The sequence below is a fragment of the Abramis brama genome (assembly GCF_963993115.1).
Source record: "Abramis brama genome assembly, chromosome: 23".
Classification (NCBI taxonomy): domain Eukaryota; kingdom Metazoa; phylum Chordata; class Actinopteri; order Cypriniformes; family Leuciscidae; genus Abramis; species Abramis brama.
The window spans coordinates 24481416-24502052 of record NC_139985.1 but is presented as its reverse complement, the minus strand read 5'-3'; the positions used below and the strand labels follow the sequence as shown (position 1 = coordinate 24502052).

Sequence of the window (20637 nt, the reverse complement as noted above, 5' to 3'; positions counted from 1 at the left end):
CTTTCTCCCCAACCATACTTTTATATGATGATATTGGAATATTTTTTTATTTTTATTTTATTTTATTTTATTTTATATTTACTGGTCTTCCCTATATCAAGTATGTGTTTTTATTAGCATCTGTTACCATCACAATTATTACTTTTTGTATGAGTAGGATATTTGCATGCAGCATTTGCTTCATTGAGGTGTGTTGCAGTTTGGATTATTACATTCTTCTAATTGGATTGAGCACTGGCGATCGGTGGAGGATTAAAGACTGTGGAGTGAGATGTTATAGAGCTGTTCTCTACATTCATTCATACAGACACCAGCATGAAGGATCCACAGATACCAGGTAAAGTTTATTTCTTCATGGAATAGAGTATAGAGAGTTTTCAATCAAACAGTAAGGGAGTGCAAATATAAGATCTTATTCACTGAATCATATAGACCATTTTTAAATGTTCTTTTGAAAGGCATTTTAATCTTATAGGGCTACACTGTTTTAATTATTCTCTGCCATGTTAGACATGTTTTATGTGCAGTAGTACACATGTCAGGACAGGTTGCATGGATTATGAACAATATAACAACTGAAAAAATGATACTGCAAGTTTTTTTTCTTACAAGACAAATGTGATCCTCTGTTATTTGCATAGTGCATGTGCTTGATATGTAATGCTGTTGAAGTATAACATGTTGTTAAGTATAAAATCTTTAATTTCAACACTAAACACAGTTTTGATCTGCAGACATTGGTTTGTTAAAGATGATGAAGGTTCTTACAGTGCAGTGAGTCCAATAATAAACATTAAGATGCAGCCTAATATTATTTGGTGGCCAAGAATAATTTTTTTTGTAGTTTTGTTTAAATTAATTTTATAACACTGATTTAAATTTTTATTTTGTTATTACAATGTAATAACATTATATTAAAAACTGCAAAGGCCATTAATGAAAAGGGTAACACTTTATTTCAATGTGTCCTTGTTACACATGGTACTTGTATAGTAATAACTACAAATTAGGCACAATTACATGCAACCAAACCAAACTATAACCAACCCCTAATCCTACCCTAACCCTATAGTGAGTACATGTAGTTCATTAATATCACTCAGTACTTAAATGTATAATTACATTGTAACAGGGACACATTAAAATAAAGTGTAACCATGAAAAGTAGTGTCATTCAATTAAGTCTTATTTATTCCCAACTGTTTGTTTTCTTCCTGTAGTTTTGGTATTACTGATGTTGAAAGTAGTTCAGTGGATATTCCGTGTATTTTTAGAAGCATGTCGAGTCTGCAACCTGTGATGCATGGTCTTAAAAAGACTCCTAATCCACCCTACTTAAAGACTTTCCTATTCAGACGTACAAGGCTGATCTTGCCTCCAGCGCTGACACACTGGACATTTGAACTAAAATAGAAAGAACATGCAGTCATGGATTAGGATTATACAAGAACATCTAGAGAGAGGCGACTGAATATGTCAAGTTAAATTTGTGATCAGAACAATTTCTCTTCAGAAATAACATTTAAATTTTGTGATATTTCAAAAGGGTGTTCAACATGTAATTTCAATATGCTGGTGTCATGCACGTCTCATTTTAAGTTTAGGTCTTTAATGAATAAGTATGTATAAAGTATAGGGTTATGCTGTTCTATAGTTTAATTTCAGTCATTTTTAAACTTTAACCTCTCGTACAGTAGTGGCCGAAAGAGATGTCAGGTGGAGATATTTGTTTTAAATGACCCTACAATGACCCCTTAAACCATCAAAATAAGAGGAAAATAGTTTGTTTTTCAGTAGTTAGTAGTTTTTAATATATATGAGGAAAATAGTTTGTCTTTTAGTATTTAGTAGTTTTTAACTTCTAACTACTAAAACACTAACTATTTTCCTCTTATTTTGATGGTTTAAGGGGTCATTGTAGGGTCATTAAAAACAAATATCCCCACCTGACATCTCTTTCGGCCACTACTGTACGAGAGGTTAAAGTATATATTATAAATATATATATATATATATATATATATATATATAATATATTATTAGTATTATTATTTTTTTTTTTTAATATGAGGAAAGCCAGGCCAAAATGTATTATATTATTGGCATGTTTCATTGCATTATCACAAATAAAACAATTGACTCCAAGCACAACTACACAATATGCTTGCAAAATCTTTAACACATTTGTAATCATTTTTGAATGAAGGATAAAGATGTCAATTATCACTTTCTTGGCCACTTATCACTTGTATGTCTCAAAGATAATAGCGATACTCAATCATTTTTTTAAAGGATATATAATGAGACTTTGCAGCTATAATAAGAGTTGTATGGCATAAAAATTACTATGTTGTATTGGCCTCGATGTTCGATTGTCTACTATTACGAGCAGATTTCCTACATCAGTGTCATGATCCCTGTTCACTTTGTAAGGTTAAGCCTCTGTAAACCTTTCTTCCAACACGGAAGGTCATCAAGAGGAAGTGTCTCAGTCTGTGGAGACTGACACGGCCATTGCTTTTACATTTCAAGACTTTTACAAACTTTAGGAGACAATTGATTTATATTTCTCATGACATTATATCTTGATTTAAAGACTTATATATTGATCTAATTATTTATCTAATTAATCTAATTATCTAATAATAATAATAATTATCTAATAATAATTATTTTTAAACAGTTACTACATTAAAAGGAAGGCTCCTGCAACTCTAAATAAATTTTATAATGTAAAAACCTGTAATTGTTACCCTTAAGAGCTATTTTTACCTGGTTTAACCCATATAAATTAGTTTAGAATTTTTAAGTTGATTCTGTGAATCTCTTTAAGAATTTAAGTTGATTCTTGTTACGGATAGTCTGTGTTTATTTCTGTGTAGGTTGGGTTTTGTCACATGTTTTAGTTCTCTGACCTAGTTTTCAGTTCGTCTACATGGTTTTTCATCATTTAATTAATTTGCATACCGGTTGTTCTCTCATTGATTGGTTTGTTCTGTGTATTTAAGCCATTTTCAATCATCCTGAATCTTTTTGTCCCATTCAAGGTACCAAAATACTAAATGTCTTGGTGAAGCGACATGGGAAAAAAGGAAAGAATGAGCCAGCGGCCCAACATGCACAGACAGAACCAGAAAAACGCAAGGTTCCGTTACTAACACCTGAGCAACGAGCGAAGCAGACAGCCTTCGAGAGGGTCCTCTATGACATGTCCCACAATGACCGGATCATTGATGACGTTATGCTGGGCCGCAGGATTGCTTTCTATGAACTCAGAGGGGAAATAGGGACAGGAAATTTCTCCCAGGTCAAACTGGCTGTTCACGCTTTGACTAAAGGTGAGTCAATCAGTGATCGATTTCAGTGTGTTAATTACTTAAAGTGCCCCTATTATGCTATTTGAAAGGTTCCTTTAGTTTTGTTTTAGAGGTCTCCTACAATAGGTTTACATGCATCCAAAGTAAAAAACTCAAAAACTTTGAGTTTTCACATTGTCTGAAATGATTCGAAGGATTCAGTTTCTCTGAACCCCTCCGTTCTGCGACCCCTACTCTTCTCTGATTTGTCAGATGGTCCAGTCTGTTGTGATTGGTCAAACAATAACAGTGCATGTCAGAAATTAAACACTCATTACCATATCTGAATTTCAGTCCCAGAAGACTTCCTCAGCACTTGATACACAGTGATACGAACAGCAACGATGCCGTCGGTTTTACCTACGTAGGTTTGCAGGAAGTAAGACTGGAACTACTGACGACTCGTTTCAGGCATTTCAGAATCAGTTCTTTCTTTTGGGAGACAATAACTCATGTTTTGTGCAAAGTTTAAAGCACCATTCACAAACAGCTATATTACACACTACATGAAAGGTAATATTTGAAAAAGCATAATGGGGTACTTTAAGTTTAAGAAGGCTTTGGAGAACTGTACATAGAGTGGCCCCAAAAAAGTATTTGGACACTTATGCCACATTGTCTGAATGGAAATATTATAAATCAAATAGAAACAAGTTACCTGTTCTCAGGCTAACCAATTATATGAAATTGTGAAAAGTTTTACTCAAACTACCTTTCCTAAAGTTTTGTCTGATACCGATTACTTCATTTATTTATTAATATAATTATTATGTCCTAATAAATCATTAACAATTAATATAAATAATTAATGATTTATTTGCTACAAGTGAATTTAGGCATCACAACATTATAATTTACAGTATGAAAAATAAGATATCAATTTTGAGATTTGCTAAATATATATATATTTTTTTGTTATAAATATATATTTTTAAAGGATTCATTTTAAGTGTGAATAATTGAATTATTTATAAATTATATAATACCGATACTTATATTGTGCATCTCTAATTTTAAGGATATTTTAAATGTCCAAATGCTTTATGGGGCCACTGCATACGCAAGTCAGGTTATTTATGGGGTTTTTTTATTTATTTTTTTACATTTCTTACAATATAAAATATTTCAAACTAGTCATTTAAAAGTCAGCATGAAATGAATTTGTGATTTGATTCATAAAAAAACGTGATTTTTAGAATAAAAGTAAGCATGAAGCAGATTAAGCAAAAACGTAAGAATGAGATTGTACAAATTTATACGAATTAGCCACTAATTTGCCAAAACAAAATAGTTACAAACTGCCATGAGACTGTGCTGGTCAATTCACCCTATCTATTTTCTAAATATGTTATTGATCTTATTGTGAATGATTCATTGGCATATGTTTTTCTTTTTGACCTCGTAATTTTTTAACTCAATCTTCTCTCTGGTGACGTTTTCCTGACTTCTCCAATCATTGAGTCTGTTTAAACCCAAGCTTGCATTAATCTGCCTCTTTTTTTAGTGCAACGCCTACTTCTCAAAATCCAAGTACAACCAATGAATAGAACCAAGTTTTCTTTGGCGAGAATCTGTTACACTCTAATGTACGTAACAGTATTGAAGAAAAGGCAGCACAGTTTAACAGGGTCTGTTCATGTCAGTGACCACGAGTTGATCCGCTCATGTAATCTCATCAGATTTACAGCACCCCCTCTGTGAATCTCTTTAATATTTTTGAAAGGATTGGTGAGATGCCTCTTGAAAAACAACACAGCAGGGAGGCCTCTCAAGAATTTTGCCACATATGTAAAAAAAAAAAATCTTTAATAAGATTTTAAGCCTGATATATTAAATAATAGTAAAAAAAACTAAAAAAAAAAAAACTTTTTTTTTATGGTATAGTTTGATATTGAAACATTATATATATATAATGACAAATATATATATATATTTCTCCATATATTCATAGGCTTTTATGGCTTATTTATTATGATATAGTCAAATATGGTGCTCATAAACTGCAGGATTATGTTATATTTGATACATTTTAAAGGTAGGGTAGTGTCACGGGTGGTTGCTGGCAGACAGATGAGGAAGACATGTACAATTCAAAAGGTTTATTCTCTAAAGATCCAACAGGAAGGCAAACGGATAGCAACACACTGAACATAGACAATACCGGACACTAGACTGAAACAGAACTGAACATATATACAGGTGTTAATGATGGTGACTGATGAGTGCACAGCTGAACGTGATTAGTGTCCGTGACAACAAATGAGTGACGTAGGCAGGTGATGACAAAACATAACGAGTCCAAACTAACGTGAATGTGACAGGTAGGCAATTTTCAGAGCAGTTAGTTAGCTTTGAAAGCATGAGATCCCACCCTCCCTTCAGAGCATCTCCAAAGCCACGCCTCCTTCAAAATACAGTGAGGAAAATAAGTATTTGAACACCCTGCTATTTTGCAAGTTCTCCCACTTGGAAATCATGGAGGGGTCTGAAATTGTCATCGTAGGTGCATGTCCACTGTGAGAGACATAATCTAAAAAAAAAAATCCAGAAATCACAATATATGAATTTTTAACTATTTATTTGTATGATACAGCTGCAAATAAGTATTTGAACACCTGTCTATCAGCAAGAATTCTGACCCTCAAAGATCTGTTAGTCTGCCTTTAAAATGTCCACCTCCACTCCATTTATTATCCTAAATTAGATGCACCTGTTTGAGGTTGTTAGCTGCATAAAGACACCTGTCCACCCCATACAATCAGTAAGAATCCAACTACTAACATGGCCAAGACCAAAGACACTAGAGACAAAATTGTACACCTCCACAAGGCTGGAAAGGGCTACGGGGAAATTGCCAAGCAGCTTGGTGAAAAAAGGTCCACTGTTGGAGCAATCATTAGAAAATGGAAGAAGCTAAACATGACTGTCAATCTCCCTCGGACTGGGGCTCCATGCAAGATCTCACCTCGTGGGGTCTCAATGATCCTAAGAAAGGTGAGAAATCAGCCCAGAACTACACGGGAGGAGCTGGTCAATGACCTGAAAAGAGCTGGGACCACCGTTTCCAAGGTTACTGTTGGTAATACACTAAGACGTCATGGTTTGAAATCATGCATGGCACGGAAGGTTCCCCTGCTTAAACCAGCACATGTCAAGGCCCGTCTTAAGTTTGCCAATGACCATTTGGATGATCCAGAGGAGTCATGGGAGAAAGTCATGTGGTCAGATGAGACCAAAATAGAACTTTTTGGTCATAATTCCACTAACCTTGTTTGGAGGAAGAAGAATGATGAGTACCATCCCAAGAACACCATCCCTACTGTGAAGCATGGGGGTGGTAGCATCATGCTTTGGGGGTGTTTTTCTGCACATGGGACAGGGCGACTGCACTGTATTAAGGAGAGGATGACCGGGGCCATGTATTGCGAGATTTTGGGGAACAACCTCCTTCCCTCAGTTAAAGCATTGAAGATGGGTCGAGGCTGGGTCTTCCAACATGACAATGACCCGAAGCACACAGCCAGGATAACCAAGGAGTGGCTCTGTAAGAAGCATATCAAGGTTCTGGCGTGGCCTAGCCAGTCTCCAGACCTAAACCCAATAGAGAATCTTTGGAGGGAGCTCAAACTCCGTGTTTCTTAGCGAGAGCCCAGAAACCTGACTGATCTAGAGAAGATCTGTGTGGAGGAGTGGGCCAAAATCCCTCCTGCAGTGTGTGCAAACCTGGTGAAAAACTACAGGAAACGTTTGACCTCTGTAATTGCAAACAAAGGCTACTGTACCAAATATTAACATTGATTTTCTCAGGTGTTCAAATACTTATTTGCAGCTGTATCATACAAATAAATAGTTAAAAAATCATACATTGTGATTTCTGGATTTTTTTTTTTAGATTATGTCTCTCACAGTGGACATGCACCTACGATGACAATTTCAGACCCCTCCATGATTTCTAAGTGGGAGAACTTGCAAAATAGCAGGGTGTTCAAATACTTATTTTCCTCACTGTACATGAACACACACAGCAGAGTTTGCAAAGCGTCACGAGAAGAGAGGTTAAACTACCCAAGGTCTTAAAGCACATAACATTACAATAATAATGAACCACAACTTAAAGGAGAACTCCGGTCAATTTTAACATTGAGCTCATTTTTTTTGTAAATTTGGAGTGCTGTCAGTACAGAGAACAACGACAAAAATCGGTGTTGCCTACACCGTGTTATCCTCTTTTTAAAATTTGCACCCTGTTGACTTCAATGGGGCAAGTTTTAAACCTGCTTTTAGCTTCTTAACATCCTTGATGTGTCATTACAAGTGCCCAGCCATTGTGAGTGATTCCTTCAGAGTGAACGCGGGTGAATCTGACTGCAGTAGATGTGAAAGATATGAATAAAAGTGATGTTAATTCAGCCAGCGCACATACCTGTATTTACATCCTGTTTTCGGTCGAAGTCCACAGTAGTCGATTGTCGAGTTCACGCGCGTGATCATAGGTAACTAAGCAACAGTGGAGAACTCGACTTCATATCTTTCACATCTACTGCAGTCAGATTCACACGTGTTCACTCTGAAGGAATCACTCACAATGGCTGGGCACTTGTAATGACACATCAAGGATGTTAAGAAGCTAAAAGCAGGTTTAAAACTTGCCCCATTGAAGTCAACAGGGTGCAAATTTTAAAAAGAGGATAACACAGTGTAGGCAACACCGATTTTTGTCGTTGTTCTCTGTACTGACAGCACTCCAAATTTACAAAAAAAATTAGCTCAATGTTAAAATTGACCGGAGTTCTCCTTTAAAGTGCACCGAGCTGCACCACCTGACTAATGCAGATTCATTCGGCGTTGATAGTGTTGCCATTTAAATGCATAAAGTCGAGTCACAAACCGCTCTGAATATAACGTCAAAGGTTTTTATCTCTTACAAATTACAGTAGTTATGGCGTAAACACAGCATAAGCTTGTTGTTTTGGTTCAGTTTCGGTTGCGCCGCTCTGTGACTGACGTCTGTCTAACTCTGCATAGCATGAAACACACTGATGACGCGAGATGTCTGCGCGAGCAGGTGCGGAAATTTTATGGTATGGAAATACATACGTTGACAGGCAGGTATGCAGGTTCGGACCGAGTGCAATGATTGGACGAACGCTTTATGGTCCTAAGCCTTCCACAGAAAATACACATATAAATACATTTAGACCACTTAACTTAGTGATTGCTATCAGGATGTGAAGAGACTTTCAGCCAGCATAACAAATCGCCTACCCTGCTTTTTAACATGATTTTTTCTAAAAAAATAAAAAATAAACCTAGATTGCTTCAGTCCAGTAAGTGTTCATCTAGAAGTATTAGTAACAATATAAAAGTTATTATTATGATTTATTTATAAAAATCATTACAGATTTCACAGCAAAAAAAGCATGTGTCACGACCTGAAGTGGGTTTTAGAATTATACAAAAAGGCATTTTACTTCATAAAAAAGTATAAAATATCAATCAGATGACAGAAGGCATGTAATGTAGTACAGTAGATTGTCTACAACAGGTTTCTCAGAGTAGTTTTGAATTTAGAGGCCTTAGAAATCAGCGCATTAAATATGATACAGTAGAGGCTTTATAGGGTTAAGATAACAAGGTATAACATGGATTTTCCAAAATATAACTCACTTTGATTTAACACAAATCTCTCTCTCACACACACAGAGCGTGTTGCAGTCAAGATTCTTAACAAGGCGCGTCTCGACAAGAAGTCACAGAACGTATTTGCCTCAGAGATCATCTGTATGGAAAAACTCAGCCATCCAAACATTGTGCGTCTGTACGAGGTGCTTGAGACCAGTAAGCATTTGTACATCGCTATGGAGTATGGCAGTGGAGGAGACCTGTTCTCACGGATCTCCACCAGAGGGCGCCTGTCAGACCTGGAAAGCAAGCTCATATTTGCCCAGATCGTCTCAGCCATCAAATACATGGTGAGAGCAGCAGGACTGTGTCCTCATCTGACCTGACAACAGCAGGAATCACTTTTTATATTGCTCATACTTAGTGTTAGGAATTTTATCAACAGCCTAATCTTAAAGTGATAGTTCACCAAAGAAAGAAAGACAAATTCTGTCATCATTTACTCTCCCTCAAGTTTGTTCAAACCTGTATGAATTTCTTTCTTTTGCTGAACACAAAAGAAGATATTTTGAAGAATATGGGTAACCAAAAAATTGATGGGACCCATTGACTTCTGGACTGGGTAAACCCAGCCGATCTGCCGGCAATTTTATTTCCTGTACATTTTTCTATCCTGCTTCCGTTACAAATCTGCGGGGACCAATCTGGCTTATCCACCTGGCGCGCTATTGGCGGGTTTAACACAATGACATCTCTCACTCGACCGTCAATCCAATTCCTTTCAACCTCTCGACGATGCTCAATGGCTTCTTTAGTTTAGAAAACAAATCGCTCGAGTGGGTGTAAATACCACTCACTTTCATGTTTTTTTGCACAACCTGCAAAAATCGCTCGGTGCCATTGCTGCTTCTGCAAACCGCTGATCAATGCTCCAAACCAACACGTTTGTTGACACGTTTCCTGCCTGGAGTTTTCGCGTCGCTCTGGATACGTCACCCGGATCGTTGGTCTGATTGGTTGAAGGACTATCCAATTGCGTACAGAGTCATTTGAACTACACCCGTTGATCACGCCTCTTGTGCAGTAGAAAATACAGAGCAGACTCCCCAGACTAATGTTCAGTCTTAAACGATTGAGCTTGGTCTGGTGATAGCCAGACTAATTGACTTCTATTGTATGAAAAAATAAATAAATACTAAGGAAGTCAATGGTGCCACACAACTGTTTGGTTTACTTACATTCTTCAAAATATCTTCTTACCTCAAATTGTGAATTGTTTGTTGAAGGGAGGTGTTATATTATTTTTCTAAACAATTCAACTTATGATTTTAATTACATTTGTTAGAATCCTGTAGCCTAGACATAGCCTGACCAGAATATTATCAAGAATTCTTTTTACTTGAACTTGTAAACCTAGAACAACTGCATAGCAACGCCCTAGCAACAACCCAGAACACTCTAGCTTTTTTAAATAATTGCAATCTGATTTGAACGACCATTCTAATGTCTCTAAATATGAAATTTGGTAATTTATTCAGTTAAATTAGGTTATTCTGGTGAAATTCATAATTATTTTCAATATTTAATTCCAATATTATTGTTCTTTTTTTTTTAAATTGATAATTGTTACTGTATTTTTAACTGTAATTTAACTAAAAATACACAACCTTTCAAAAGTATGGGGTCAGTAAGATTTATTTTGAAAATGCTTTTATGCATTATACCGACAGTTAAGACATTTACATTGCTTTTAAAATAAATGCTGTCCTTGTGAAATTTCTATTCATCAAAGAATCCAGACAAAAAAAGGTTTCCTCAAAAATATTAAGCAGCACAACTGTTTTAAACACTGATTATAAGAAATGTTTCTTGTTTCTTGATCTCAAAATTAGAATGATTTCTGAAGGATCATGTTAGCCTAGAAATCTAGACACACCCTAGCAGCAGCAAAATGTATTTTGCAGCCAGGGCAGTCTAGCAACTCTCCATTGACTTTCGAGCTGCAAAAACCTAAATTGGGTCAGGCCAATCACGTCGTGTATAGAGTAGGCGGGGCGGGCTTAACATAATGACGACAGAGTTCCGATGGTTCCGCTACTTGAAAACAAAGAATGACGGCTGCTGCTGGTGAACATCTTTCGAATCGGCTTTGTCCGCGACTCTGGAGGACTTGGAGTTAAGTTTTTCTTTGAGAAAAGAACGGCACTTAAGTCATTCTTAAAAAAAGGAAGATGTGTTCGTAGTTTTGCCGGCCAGATATGGCAAAAGTTGAATCTATCAACTAGCTCCGCTGCTGGGAAAACGCTCTGGTTGGTTGAAGCGCTGTCTTATTGCGTGCAGAGGGAATTTGAAAGACAGCCGTTTATCCCGCCCCTTGGATTGAGCCGTGTCTATGGTAAGTTGCCAGACCTAACATCTTGATGTAGGTCTGGCTTTCCAGGCTAGGATCATGTGACACTGAGGACTGGAATAATGATGATGCTGAAAATTCAGCTTTGCCATCACAGGAATAAAAAAACATTTTCAACTTATATATTAAACTTATATATTAAAATGTATGTATACAGAAAAATATAACTGAATTTCTACAGATCGAAACCCCTTGTGACAAATGTTATTAATTAAAATGATCAGGGATATTCACTGTGAATTATGTGAATTGGTTGAGATAACATATTTTTTATCAGTGGTAATTTAGTAGTTTGTTAGTTTCATTTTATTTATTACATTTAATTTATATCAACTTTTTTATTTTAATTTGGTGTGACTCTGTATTAACGGATCTATTTATTTCTTCATTTTTCAGCATGAAAATAATATTATCCATCGTGACCTGAAAGCAGAGAACATTTTTTACACCACATGCTACTGCATCAAAGTGGGCGACTTCGGTTTCAGCACCGTCAGTGAGCCGCCGGAAACTCTGACCACGTTTTGCGGCTCTCCGCCGTATGCAGCACCAGAGCTCTTCAGAGACAAAAGCTACGTGGGCCGTTATGTGGACATCTGGGCGCTGGGTGTCCTGCTCTACTTCATGGTGACCGCCACCATGCCTTTCTACGCCGACAACTTAGGCCGACTGAAACGCTGCATCCTGCTGGGGGCGTACAGCATCCCACCGTACGTCCCTGACCCCTGCCAACTGGCTATCAAAGGCATGCTGAGACCCGTACCTGTGGACCGCACCACGGTGTCACAGCTGATGATATGCTCCTGGATGAAGGGCATCGAATACCCCAAACCCTATCCCACTTTCAGCATAACGCCCAATTACCTAGCTGACCCTGCGAAGAGCCTGTGCGTGGAGGAACAGGAAGTAAAGTCAGCCCTGAGTGAGCTGGGTATCAGTGCTACACATCTGCAGAATAACACCTGCACTGACTGTCGCAGCCCAATAACAGGAACTTACCGTATCCTGCTACACCGAATCCAGAAGAGGAGAACCGTGGAGGCGGTGGGGTATTCCGCCCTGCACCCGGAGGATTTTGGTACCAAGAAATACTGGGCCAACAGCGCAACTGCTAAGCACAATGCCTCTGCAGTGTGTACTGTCCTATGAAGACAAATGGAATCATATTCCAATGGTCCAGGTGTGGGTAATACGTATGATGCCATGTTTCAGAAAGTAATGAATTGTATGAAATTCATCGCAAACCTAGCGACGCAGCATTGATCCCAAGATTAAGCTTTTACTTTTATTAATATTTTCGGAATATACCAAGTTATAAGGTTCCCTTTATCAGTGTTTTGGTACTCACCTGGGTAGGGTTGCACCAGCCGTTCGTAAGTTCTTTCTTAAATTGGAACGTAAAGTCCACACTAGAGGCTTAGTAACTACTAGCTAGTTTGTAACTAACTCTGAACTTTATTCCGTTGCACCATTTGGTCGTAAGGCAGAACGTAGCTAGTAGGTCGTAAGCTCTCCGTAAAGTAATGCGTAGTCGCATAATATGACGTTTAGCCTCGGTTATCCAATAGCAGCCTTCAAATACGTGAGCAGATGTTGTGTTGAAATGCTGTGAATTTCAGTTTATCCTTCATTCTTTTGCTTCACGTTACTAACGGTAAAAATAAGTTTCCATTAAATACGATACTTGATCATGAATGGCATAAGTGTTTTTATATGTAACATTCAGAAACTGTATTTGAAATGAAATGAATAAGTATCAATAAATAAATATTGATACAAAAAGCATAAGAAATTACGTTTATTGATTATGACTGATATTTGACATGCACACCATGGACCGATGCACACAGCGGCGCGCTGTTTAGGATGGGTTCGTGTTAAAGATAGATAGCCTCTAACAAAGTAATCTTTTCACATAATGTTCTCTCTCTTAAAATGTAAGCGAGTGTAAATGTCTGCATTATCATATATGTATTAAGAATTGAAGTCTGTCAGGTAAAAGAAGAGCTTATTGATGCAGTTCAGTGTGTTTGATATTTTATTCCATCCGTTACTCCTGATCGGAGGCTGCCATAAATATTTAGTTTAAACGTAGAGTTACGCTTCAACTAACTTTAATGGTGCAACGCAAAAATATTTAGAAGTGCGTAAGTCGTAACTTAGTGTCCATTTACGTCAAAACTAGGCTAAGTTATAACTTACGCACAGCTGGTGCAACCGGCCCCTGGTGCTAAATCTATGACAATTTAATGATTCATGAAAGATTCAATGTTTTGCAAACAATTATGAGTAAATTATTTTTAGTGGATCAATAACATGCAGCGTGACCAGCGTAGATTGATTCCCAAAACAAATTACTCTTAAGAATTTTAGCGAATCAAAAACATACATGTGATTGGTGTAGCCTGTTTGATGAAACGAATGACTCTTAAGCCTGGAACACACCAAGCCAACGCCGACGAACTAGCGCTGATGAAAGCCGACTGTGATTGTTGTCGCCTCGCGTCGGGGTAAAAAGCTGCACTTGAACACACCGAGAGAACTACTGCCGACTGTTAGCTAGAATGCGTGTTCTGCGCCTGCGTGTGAATGAGACAGACAGCTGTCTCTTTCTGCAGATATATTCGTCTATATTTGTCATTCAAAAAGGGAAACCGACGCTGCAGATACACAACCCGTAAACAAAGCAGTGTGTGCTTACCGTTTTGAATATCAATCCTGCTAAACACTTTCTTTATTCGTGTTAATATTGAAATATTCACCAAGGAACACTCATGTAAGATGACATAACATTAGAACAGCCTTCTATCTGTACCGTTTTGACTTCTTTGCTCGCTGTTTTGCTATTATGCTATTTGACTCGTCTCGTTCACTAAGCTGAACAGCCAATCAGAGTTCTCTCTCTTACTGTCGGCCCGACGCCGATTCAACATGTCGAATCAGCCGAAAAAAAGCCGACGAGGACCAATTTCAGCCGACGGTGCGGAACACACTGAGAAAACTTAGCCGGCCGAAGCAAAAAAAACTTGCCCGATGGCCGACTGTCGGCTTGGTGTGTTCCAGGCTTTACCATTTCTTGTGAATCAAAAATATACAGCGCGACAAAATTAGCCTGATTCTTCAAACGAATGACTCTTATGAGCGTTTTTTTTTAGCACATCAATAACACGGTGCAAGCATAGCTCGATTCCCTAAACGAATGACATCTTTTATTGAATAGTTTATAAACTGGATTGAATCATTATAATGGAATATACTCAAATGAATCAGTTGTATTTTTTTTATTTATTATTATTATATTTGAGAAAATCTATGGGGTCCAAAGGTTAGAGACTAGTGAAAATGCTTCAGTTTTCTAATTCATGTTTTATGGCACTTGTTTAACAACAATATGTGACCCTGGACCACAAAACCAGTCACATGGGTAAATTTTCTGAAACTGAGATTTATAATAAATGAATAAATGAGCTTTCCACTGATGTATGGTCTGTTAGGATAGGACAATATTTGGCCGAGATACAACTATCTGAAAATCTGAAATCTGAGGGTGCAAAAAAATCTAAACATTGAGAAAATCGCCTTTAAAGTTGTCCATTTATGTTCTCGACTGTGCTGCATTCACTCACAAAAATAAATGTTTTATATATTTACGGTAGGAAATGTACAAAATATCTTCATGGATCATGATCTTTACTTAATATCCTAATGATTTTTGCCATAAAAGAAAAATCGATCATTTTAACCCATGTATTATTGGTTATTGCCACAAATATACCCATGTGACTTGTGACTGGTTATGTGATCCATGGTCACATAATACTCCTTTCAAAGAGGTCTCAGACTTTTAGCCTCATTGACTTATGTTAATAAGTGCTTTACATTTAACAACTTTTCACACACTTATAAGCAGAACAATTAGCATGCACAACTGGATTAATCATATACATGTAATTCTAATGGAGGACGTTTATGTTTGTACTTAAACATTGTTTTGCAATCGAACCTTAAGTGGTCATTTTGCCAATTTGAATGGAAACTTGGCCAATACTCAGTGGTTAGGCAAACATTTGATACATTTTTGTATCACTGATTGGTTGAATGTTTGAGAACAGCTTAGCCACAGCTTTGGGCTGAGTGTCACACAGTAAATGTTTGCAATAAACTGTTACATAAGGCCAAAACAGCCAGTAACCAAAGTTCACATGTAGCTTTACAAAAGCCTGAAAGATTTGATGGACTCGACTATCTCTTGTCTCTTAAATTAGCTGAATTGCTACTCAGACAGGGTTTACACCGAAAGAATGACGTAAAGTAGCTGATCAGCTGTTAAGCCAAATTAGAGTGGTGCTTTATAAAAAGCTTGTGGTATTAGTGATTACATTGTATTCTATAGAATTAATCACCTTCATTTTCCCTTACAAGGGAAACACGCCTTGGCACATTCATAAAAGGAATAGAAGAGATCTGCCAAGACGCTGTTTTTACATGCATAATTTTGTAGTTGAACACATATGCCTTTGAGCTTTTAAATAATATTTAGATACTTTTCATATTGCTAATTGCTTATATTACTCATTGGCATGACATAGATGTGAAATTGTTATTCTGCATCATTTGCAGCTTTAATTATCGACTTACAGTCAAGCGTTGCATGATTTTTTGTTATATGATTGCATGTTAATATTAACAGCTTTGTGTTGAAGTTCATATCCATGACAAATAAATTGTATTTTGCTAATATGATTCAAAACATTTCATGTAACGTTATGTCACACGAATTACATATGCTACATGAAAAATACATTGTATTGTATTTTTGTATATTTTCATGAAAATTAAGTCAGTTTTCCTCCCAAATTCTCTTCATTGTAATGCAAAAAAGGACATTCCAATACTAAAAATAATATATTAAGTAATTATACATCAGTATATTATTTGTTATGTTGGAATATAGAAATATAGGATTACAATTGAGAATAGCAGAGAAAAATAAAAATGTTATATAAAAAAAAAAAAATTAAATGTTGCATTATGATAATGAGAATTTAGGGAAATGTATGTATTATTGTCATAAAGATATACAGACAAATGTAAAATAAGTTTTATGCAGTACATAACTGTATATATTTTTTTCATTTTAATTCTGATGTGAAATGTGACCTGGATTTTTGAAGAGTATAAGCTTTAATAAAAGAAGCTACACATTGTTCATCTTTATAATGAATGCAAAAACAGGTATATGATAAAAATCAATGTGCTTTAGAATAAGTGCTGTGAAGATTACAAAACCACTTGAAGACCCATGTGATTTTTTTATTTATAGGGTTAGAGCAACATCTGATCAAAAAAGTCATTTATTTTCTTGTGTAATCCAGTACATCTTGTTCTAATAAATTGTGAAATTAGACAAAATGAATAAAAAATATGTACATTAGTGATTCATTTGGCAAAGGCGAATCCAGTTAAATGACCAAACATAAAAATGTTTTTTTTTTATTTTTTATACTGGAGCCCGAGAATTGCTTAATTTGAACAAGATATCCAGTGTAAACAAGTGTGGGACGGCATTAACTGCTCTAAGATTTATCAAGCCAACAAAAATATTGACATAGTCAACCAATACAGACATACTGTATTTTTGAATATTTTCCTGCTATTGCTAAGCACATAAGGTTTAGACTCGCTTCACAAAAACATATCTTCTAACAGCATATCTTCCTGCATATTCAGCAACAGAACCCTTGAGAAAACATCCTTTCAAATCCTTCTTATACGTGCAAAGCATGGCAGAGATTTACTGTCCTCAGAACAAACTGTTTCTTTTCATCCCCTTGTGAATTCACTTGGCCACAATTTCACAATACTTGTGCTTTTCCTGTGCGCTACTAGTTTGTGCTTGTAGAGTTTATGGTTTCTCAAAGTGATTGGCAGTTTACAAACTGATATGGATTTTGCAATACTCTACTTGGCCCCATTATTCCAGACTTGTTCACACAGGCTTCAGCACCAAAATGTGCAATCAATGACTTGTGAAGATCACATAAGATCACTGATTTACTTTGATATCAAATGCTACCTGTATATTTCACAATATTAACAGCCAAACGGTCTTTCATTTCCCATTTAGATATATCTATTAGCGTTAGTTGTGGGTTCTGTTTCATGTTTTTGTAACTTAGCTGGAGCAGACTGGCGTCTAGGTTTGAGCGCGCAAATTTGAATGAACAGACGTTGGTTGTGTTAATAAGTGTAAGTTAGTATTTGTACCGTATTAAGTTATTAACTGTGAGACTTCACGTTAGCTACACCGTCAAAATTGAACTTTAGCTTTGCTTAATGCTTTTCTTAGATAATGTTCGTTACTGTAACAGCGTTCTCTCTTTTCCCACAGCATTTTTCTACCACCGGGAAATAAAGTTATAAGGTAAGCTGTGGCCTTAATGTGTGTATTATGACAGTTATGATCAACTAGATAAATTATAGTGTTGTGGATTTGTGCAAAGGTGGAATAAATTAATCTCAAATTAGTAACGTTGGCTAGCTGGGCCTAGTCCATATTTTTCTGCCGTGTGTGTGAAACGGAGCAGCCGTTGTCTGTCTCGTCAACAGAAAAAATAAAGTGCATTTTATTATAAAAAAGATATAGGAAAATAAATGTGTTTATCACTGAATTAGTGGAGCTTCGTTAGCTGTGCTATTCTAAAGTAAAACAGGTCGACATCTGGAGATATTAGGAGCCATTTTGTCTGTGAACGGGTAACGTTAATAATTCTAGGAGGAAGAGTACAAGCAGAAACAGCCACATGGAGATGGACTGGCAACAGGCTCTTCCTCCATCCTCTGCAAACAGTACGTGTAAATGATGTAAATTGTGTGCAAATGCTTTGCCTGGGTAAATCACACACATCTAACTTACTTTGTTGCAGGACTATTCTTGACTGTGTGTTTGTGATGTAAATGTTTTTCAGTTGCTGTTAAGTTATTTAAATGGTTGCTGTTTAATTGAATCCAAGTAATGTCACCTTGTTAAAACTGAGCTAACTTTAGTTTTGCTCAGTACTGCAACAGCAGTGACCCACTGAAGGTGATGACTGGGAACTGAAACCTTTTTAATCCCACTTGAATTAAACTAACATCTTTCTTCTCTGTCTTTTTGTTTATGGGTGCTTCTTGGGCATCAACCCAGAGACAGGTACAAAATCAAAGAGGCAGAGAGGACACATAAACCAGCAAGTCTGTACACTGATCAGGAAGCTCATTGACTTTGAATGGATGTCAGTCTAATGTAAGTTGTGTTCCAACTTCAGAACAGACTAACGAAACACTGTCTCTGTTTTAAGCTAGAATTAGTTATGCAGTAAGATGTTTACTTAAGCTATTAAAGGGTTAGTTCACTCAAAATTGTAAAGTCTCTCATTAATTACACTCCCTCATGATGTTCCAAACACATAAGAATTTTGTTCAACACAAATTAAGATAATTTTAAGAAGTCAGAGAGCTTTCTGATCCCGCTTATAGACTGCAATGTTATAACCGCTTTCAAGCCCCAGAAAGGTAGTAAAAACATTGTTAAAATAGTCCACGTGACTACAGTGGTTCAACCTTATTGCTATGATGCGACGAGAATACTTTTTGTGCGTTCCGCACTATTAAGTATTTTTGCATCGCTTCATAACATTAAGGTTGAACCACTGTAGTCACATGGACTATTTTAACAATCTTCACTACCTTTCCGGGCCTTGAAAGTGGTAATAAAATTGCTGTCCATGGAGGAGTCAGAAAATATCTTAATTTGTGTTCCAAAGATGAACGAAGGGCTAACGTGTTTGGAATGAGGGTGGGTTTTTGGGTAAACTATCCCTTTAATCTGTTTTACGAGTTTAGACAGGCTGCAAAATGTCTAAAATTCATTGTTCTTACGTTTATTTGAATTAAACATGCCTTTTCAATGTTTTAGGTTATTGATAGGTTAGAATAAAAATGTCAAATTTACAGACGTACTTTACAATAGTTTTAAGTGTAAATTTACATCACATTACTGGCTTACTGAGTTGCATTACTATGTCATGTAATTTTTGCATGTTACTTTCAGTCATGTTACTTTCAGTCCTGTTACTCATATGAAAAATAACAGGACTGAGCAAAAGTAACAGGAGAGAGTCCTCTGGTTTGTTGATTTAATATTAATTGATATAGTACTATTCACATGATTTATCTGATTTATCATGAGTTTTACAATTGTAATTTCTTAAATTGTAGACATTTTAGGATTAGTTTTACAATGCGAGTACCATACTTGCAGGTAGCCAGTCCACCACAGAGTAACTTAAACTTTTTGTCTTTCTTATCTTTTGTAGATAGTGGACAGAACCCATACTATGCAGGTGCCAGCTGCAAGGGAAGGAGCGAGACACCTGCAACCCTCTCTTTTCCCACCTTTTTGTCTTTTCTTCCCTTTCTCACTCTCTCTTCTCTCTCCTTCTTTCTCTTTTCAGCTCCTACGTTGTGAAGTACCATTATCACATAGTAAACACATGCACAGTGCACACACATTCCTGTTACCCAGTGTTCATTCCTGTTACCCAGTGTTCATTCCTGTTACCCACTGTTTATTCCTGTTATTAAATTGTATTTTTCAAGTACCATTATCACATAGTAAACACATTCACACACATATTGACAGACATTCATGTTACCCAGTGTTCATTCATGTTACCCAGTGTTCATTCATGTTACACAGTGTTTATTCCTGTTATTAAAATGTATTTTTCTTCTAAAAAATAAAAGTTAAACCATTGTTTTTATCAGTTTTGTTTGGTCCATCATTTATGCTAAATCACAGTAGGCTATAGACATTGTTAAATACAGTAATTCTACAGCAGCTTACTGTTAAATTACAGTAATACGATAGACTAACCAGGGCTGTACTCGAGTCCGGTCTTGGACTCGAGTCCGGACTCGAGACCGCTTTTCTATGGTCTCGGACTCGCTAGTATTCGGACTCGGACTTGTCTCGGCCACTGGTCTTGTCAAATATGGCTTTTGGTCTCGACCGAGTCCAGGTTTCTTTATTATGTTCCCAGTAATCACACATACGTCGCCGCGATATTAAAACAAAATATTATTGGAGGGAAAGTGAAACACTGGCCACCTAATAACTGGGCATTTCGGCTCTTTTTCGTGAGCCGGCTCGTTTCAATCAGCTCACTGAAAGAGCCGGCTCTTTTGACTCATAAACGGCTCTTTAAA

General features: G+C 36.6%; 1 protein-coding gene across 2 annotated transcripts; it reads left to right on the top strand.

The window, feature by feature from the left end:
• The first annotated feature begins 209 nt into the window (after window positions 1-209).
• Window positions 210-20192, top strand: LOC311073971 (serine/threonine-protein kinase NIM1). Of its 2 annotated transcripts, XM_084100117.1 has the most exons (7): window positions 210-337; window positions 3048-3338; window positions 9060-9328; window positions 11785-12568; window positions 17780-17812; window positions 18575-18673; window positions 19746-20192. In XM_084100117.1, the coding sequence occupies exons 1-4, from the start codon at window positions 316-318 to the stop codon at window positions 12535-12537; spliced, it is 1335 nt and encodes a 444-aa protein (XP_083956243.1). In that variant the 5' UTR covers window positions 210-315; the 3' UTR covers window positions 12538-12568; window positions 17780-17812; window positions 18575-18673; window positions 19746-20192. The 2 variants fall into 2 exon arrangements, with proteins under 2 accessions (XP_083956243.1, XP_083956244.1); XM_084100118.1 differs by lacking the exon at window positions 18575-18673 and having other exon boundaries at window positions 19746-19831.
• Window positions 20193-20637: the final 445 nt, after the last annotated feature.

Coding starts and splice junctions, on each gene's coding strand:
- LOC311073971 (XM_084100117.1), top strand. CDS start 316: ATGAAGGATCCACAGATACCAG. Junction 338..3,047: donor GAAGGATCCACAGATACCAG/GTAAAGTTTATT, acceptor GTCCCATTCAAG/GTACCAAAATACTAAATGTC. Junction 3,339..9,059: donor TGTTCACGCTTTGACTAAAG/GTGAGTCAATCA, acceptor TCACACACACAG/AGCGTGTTGCAGTCAAGATT.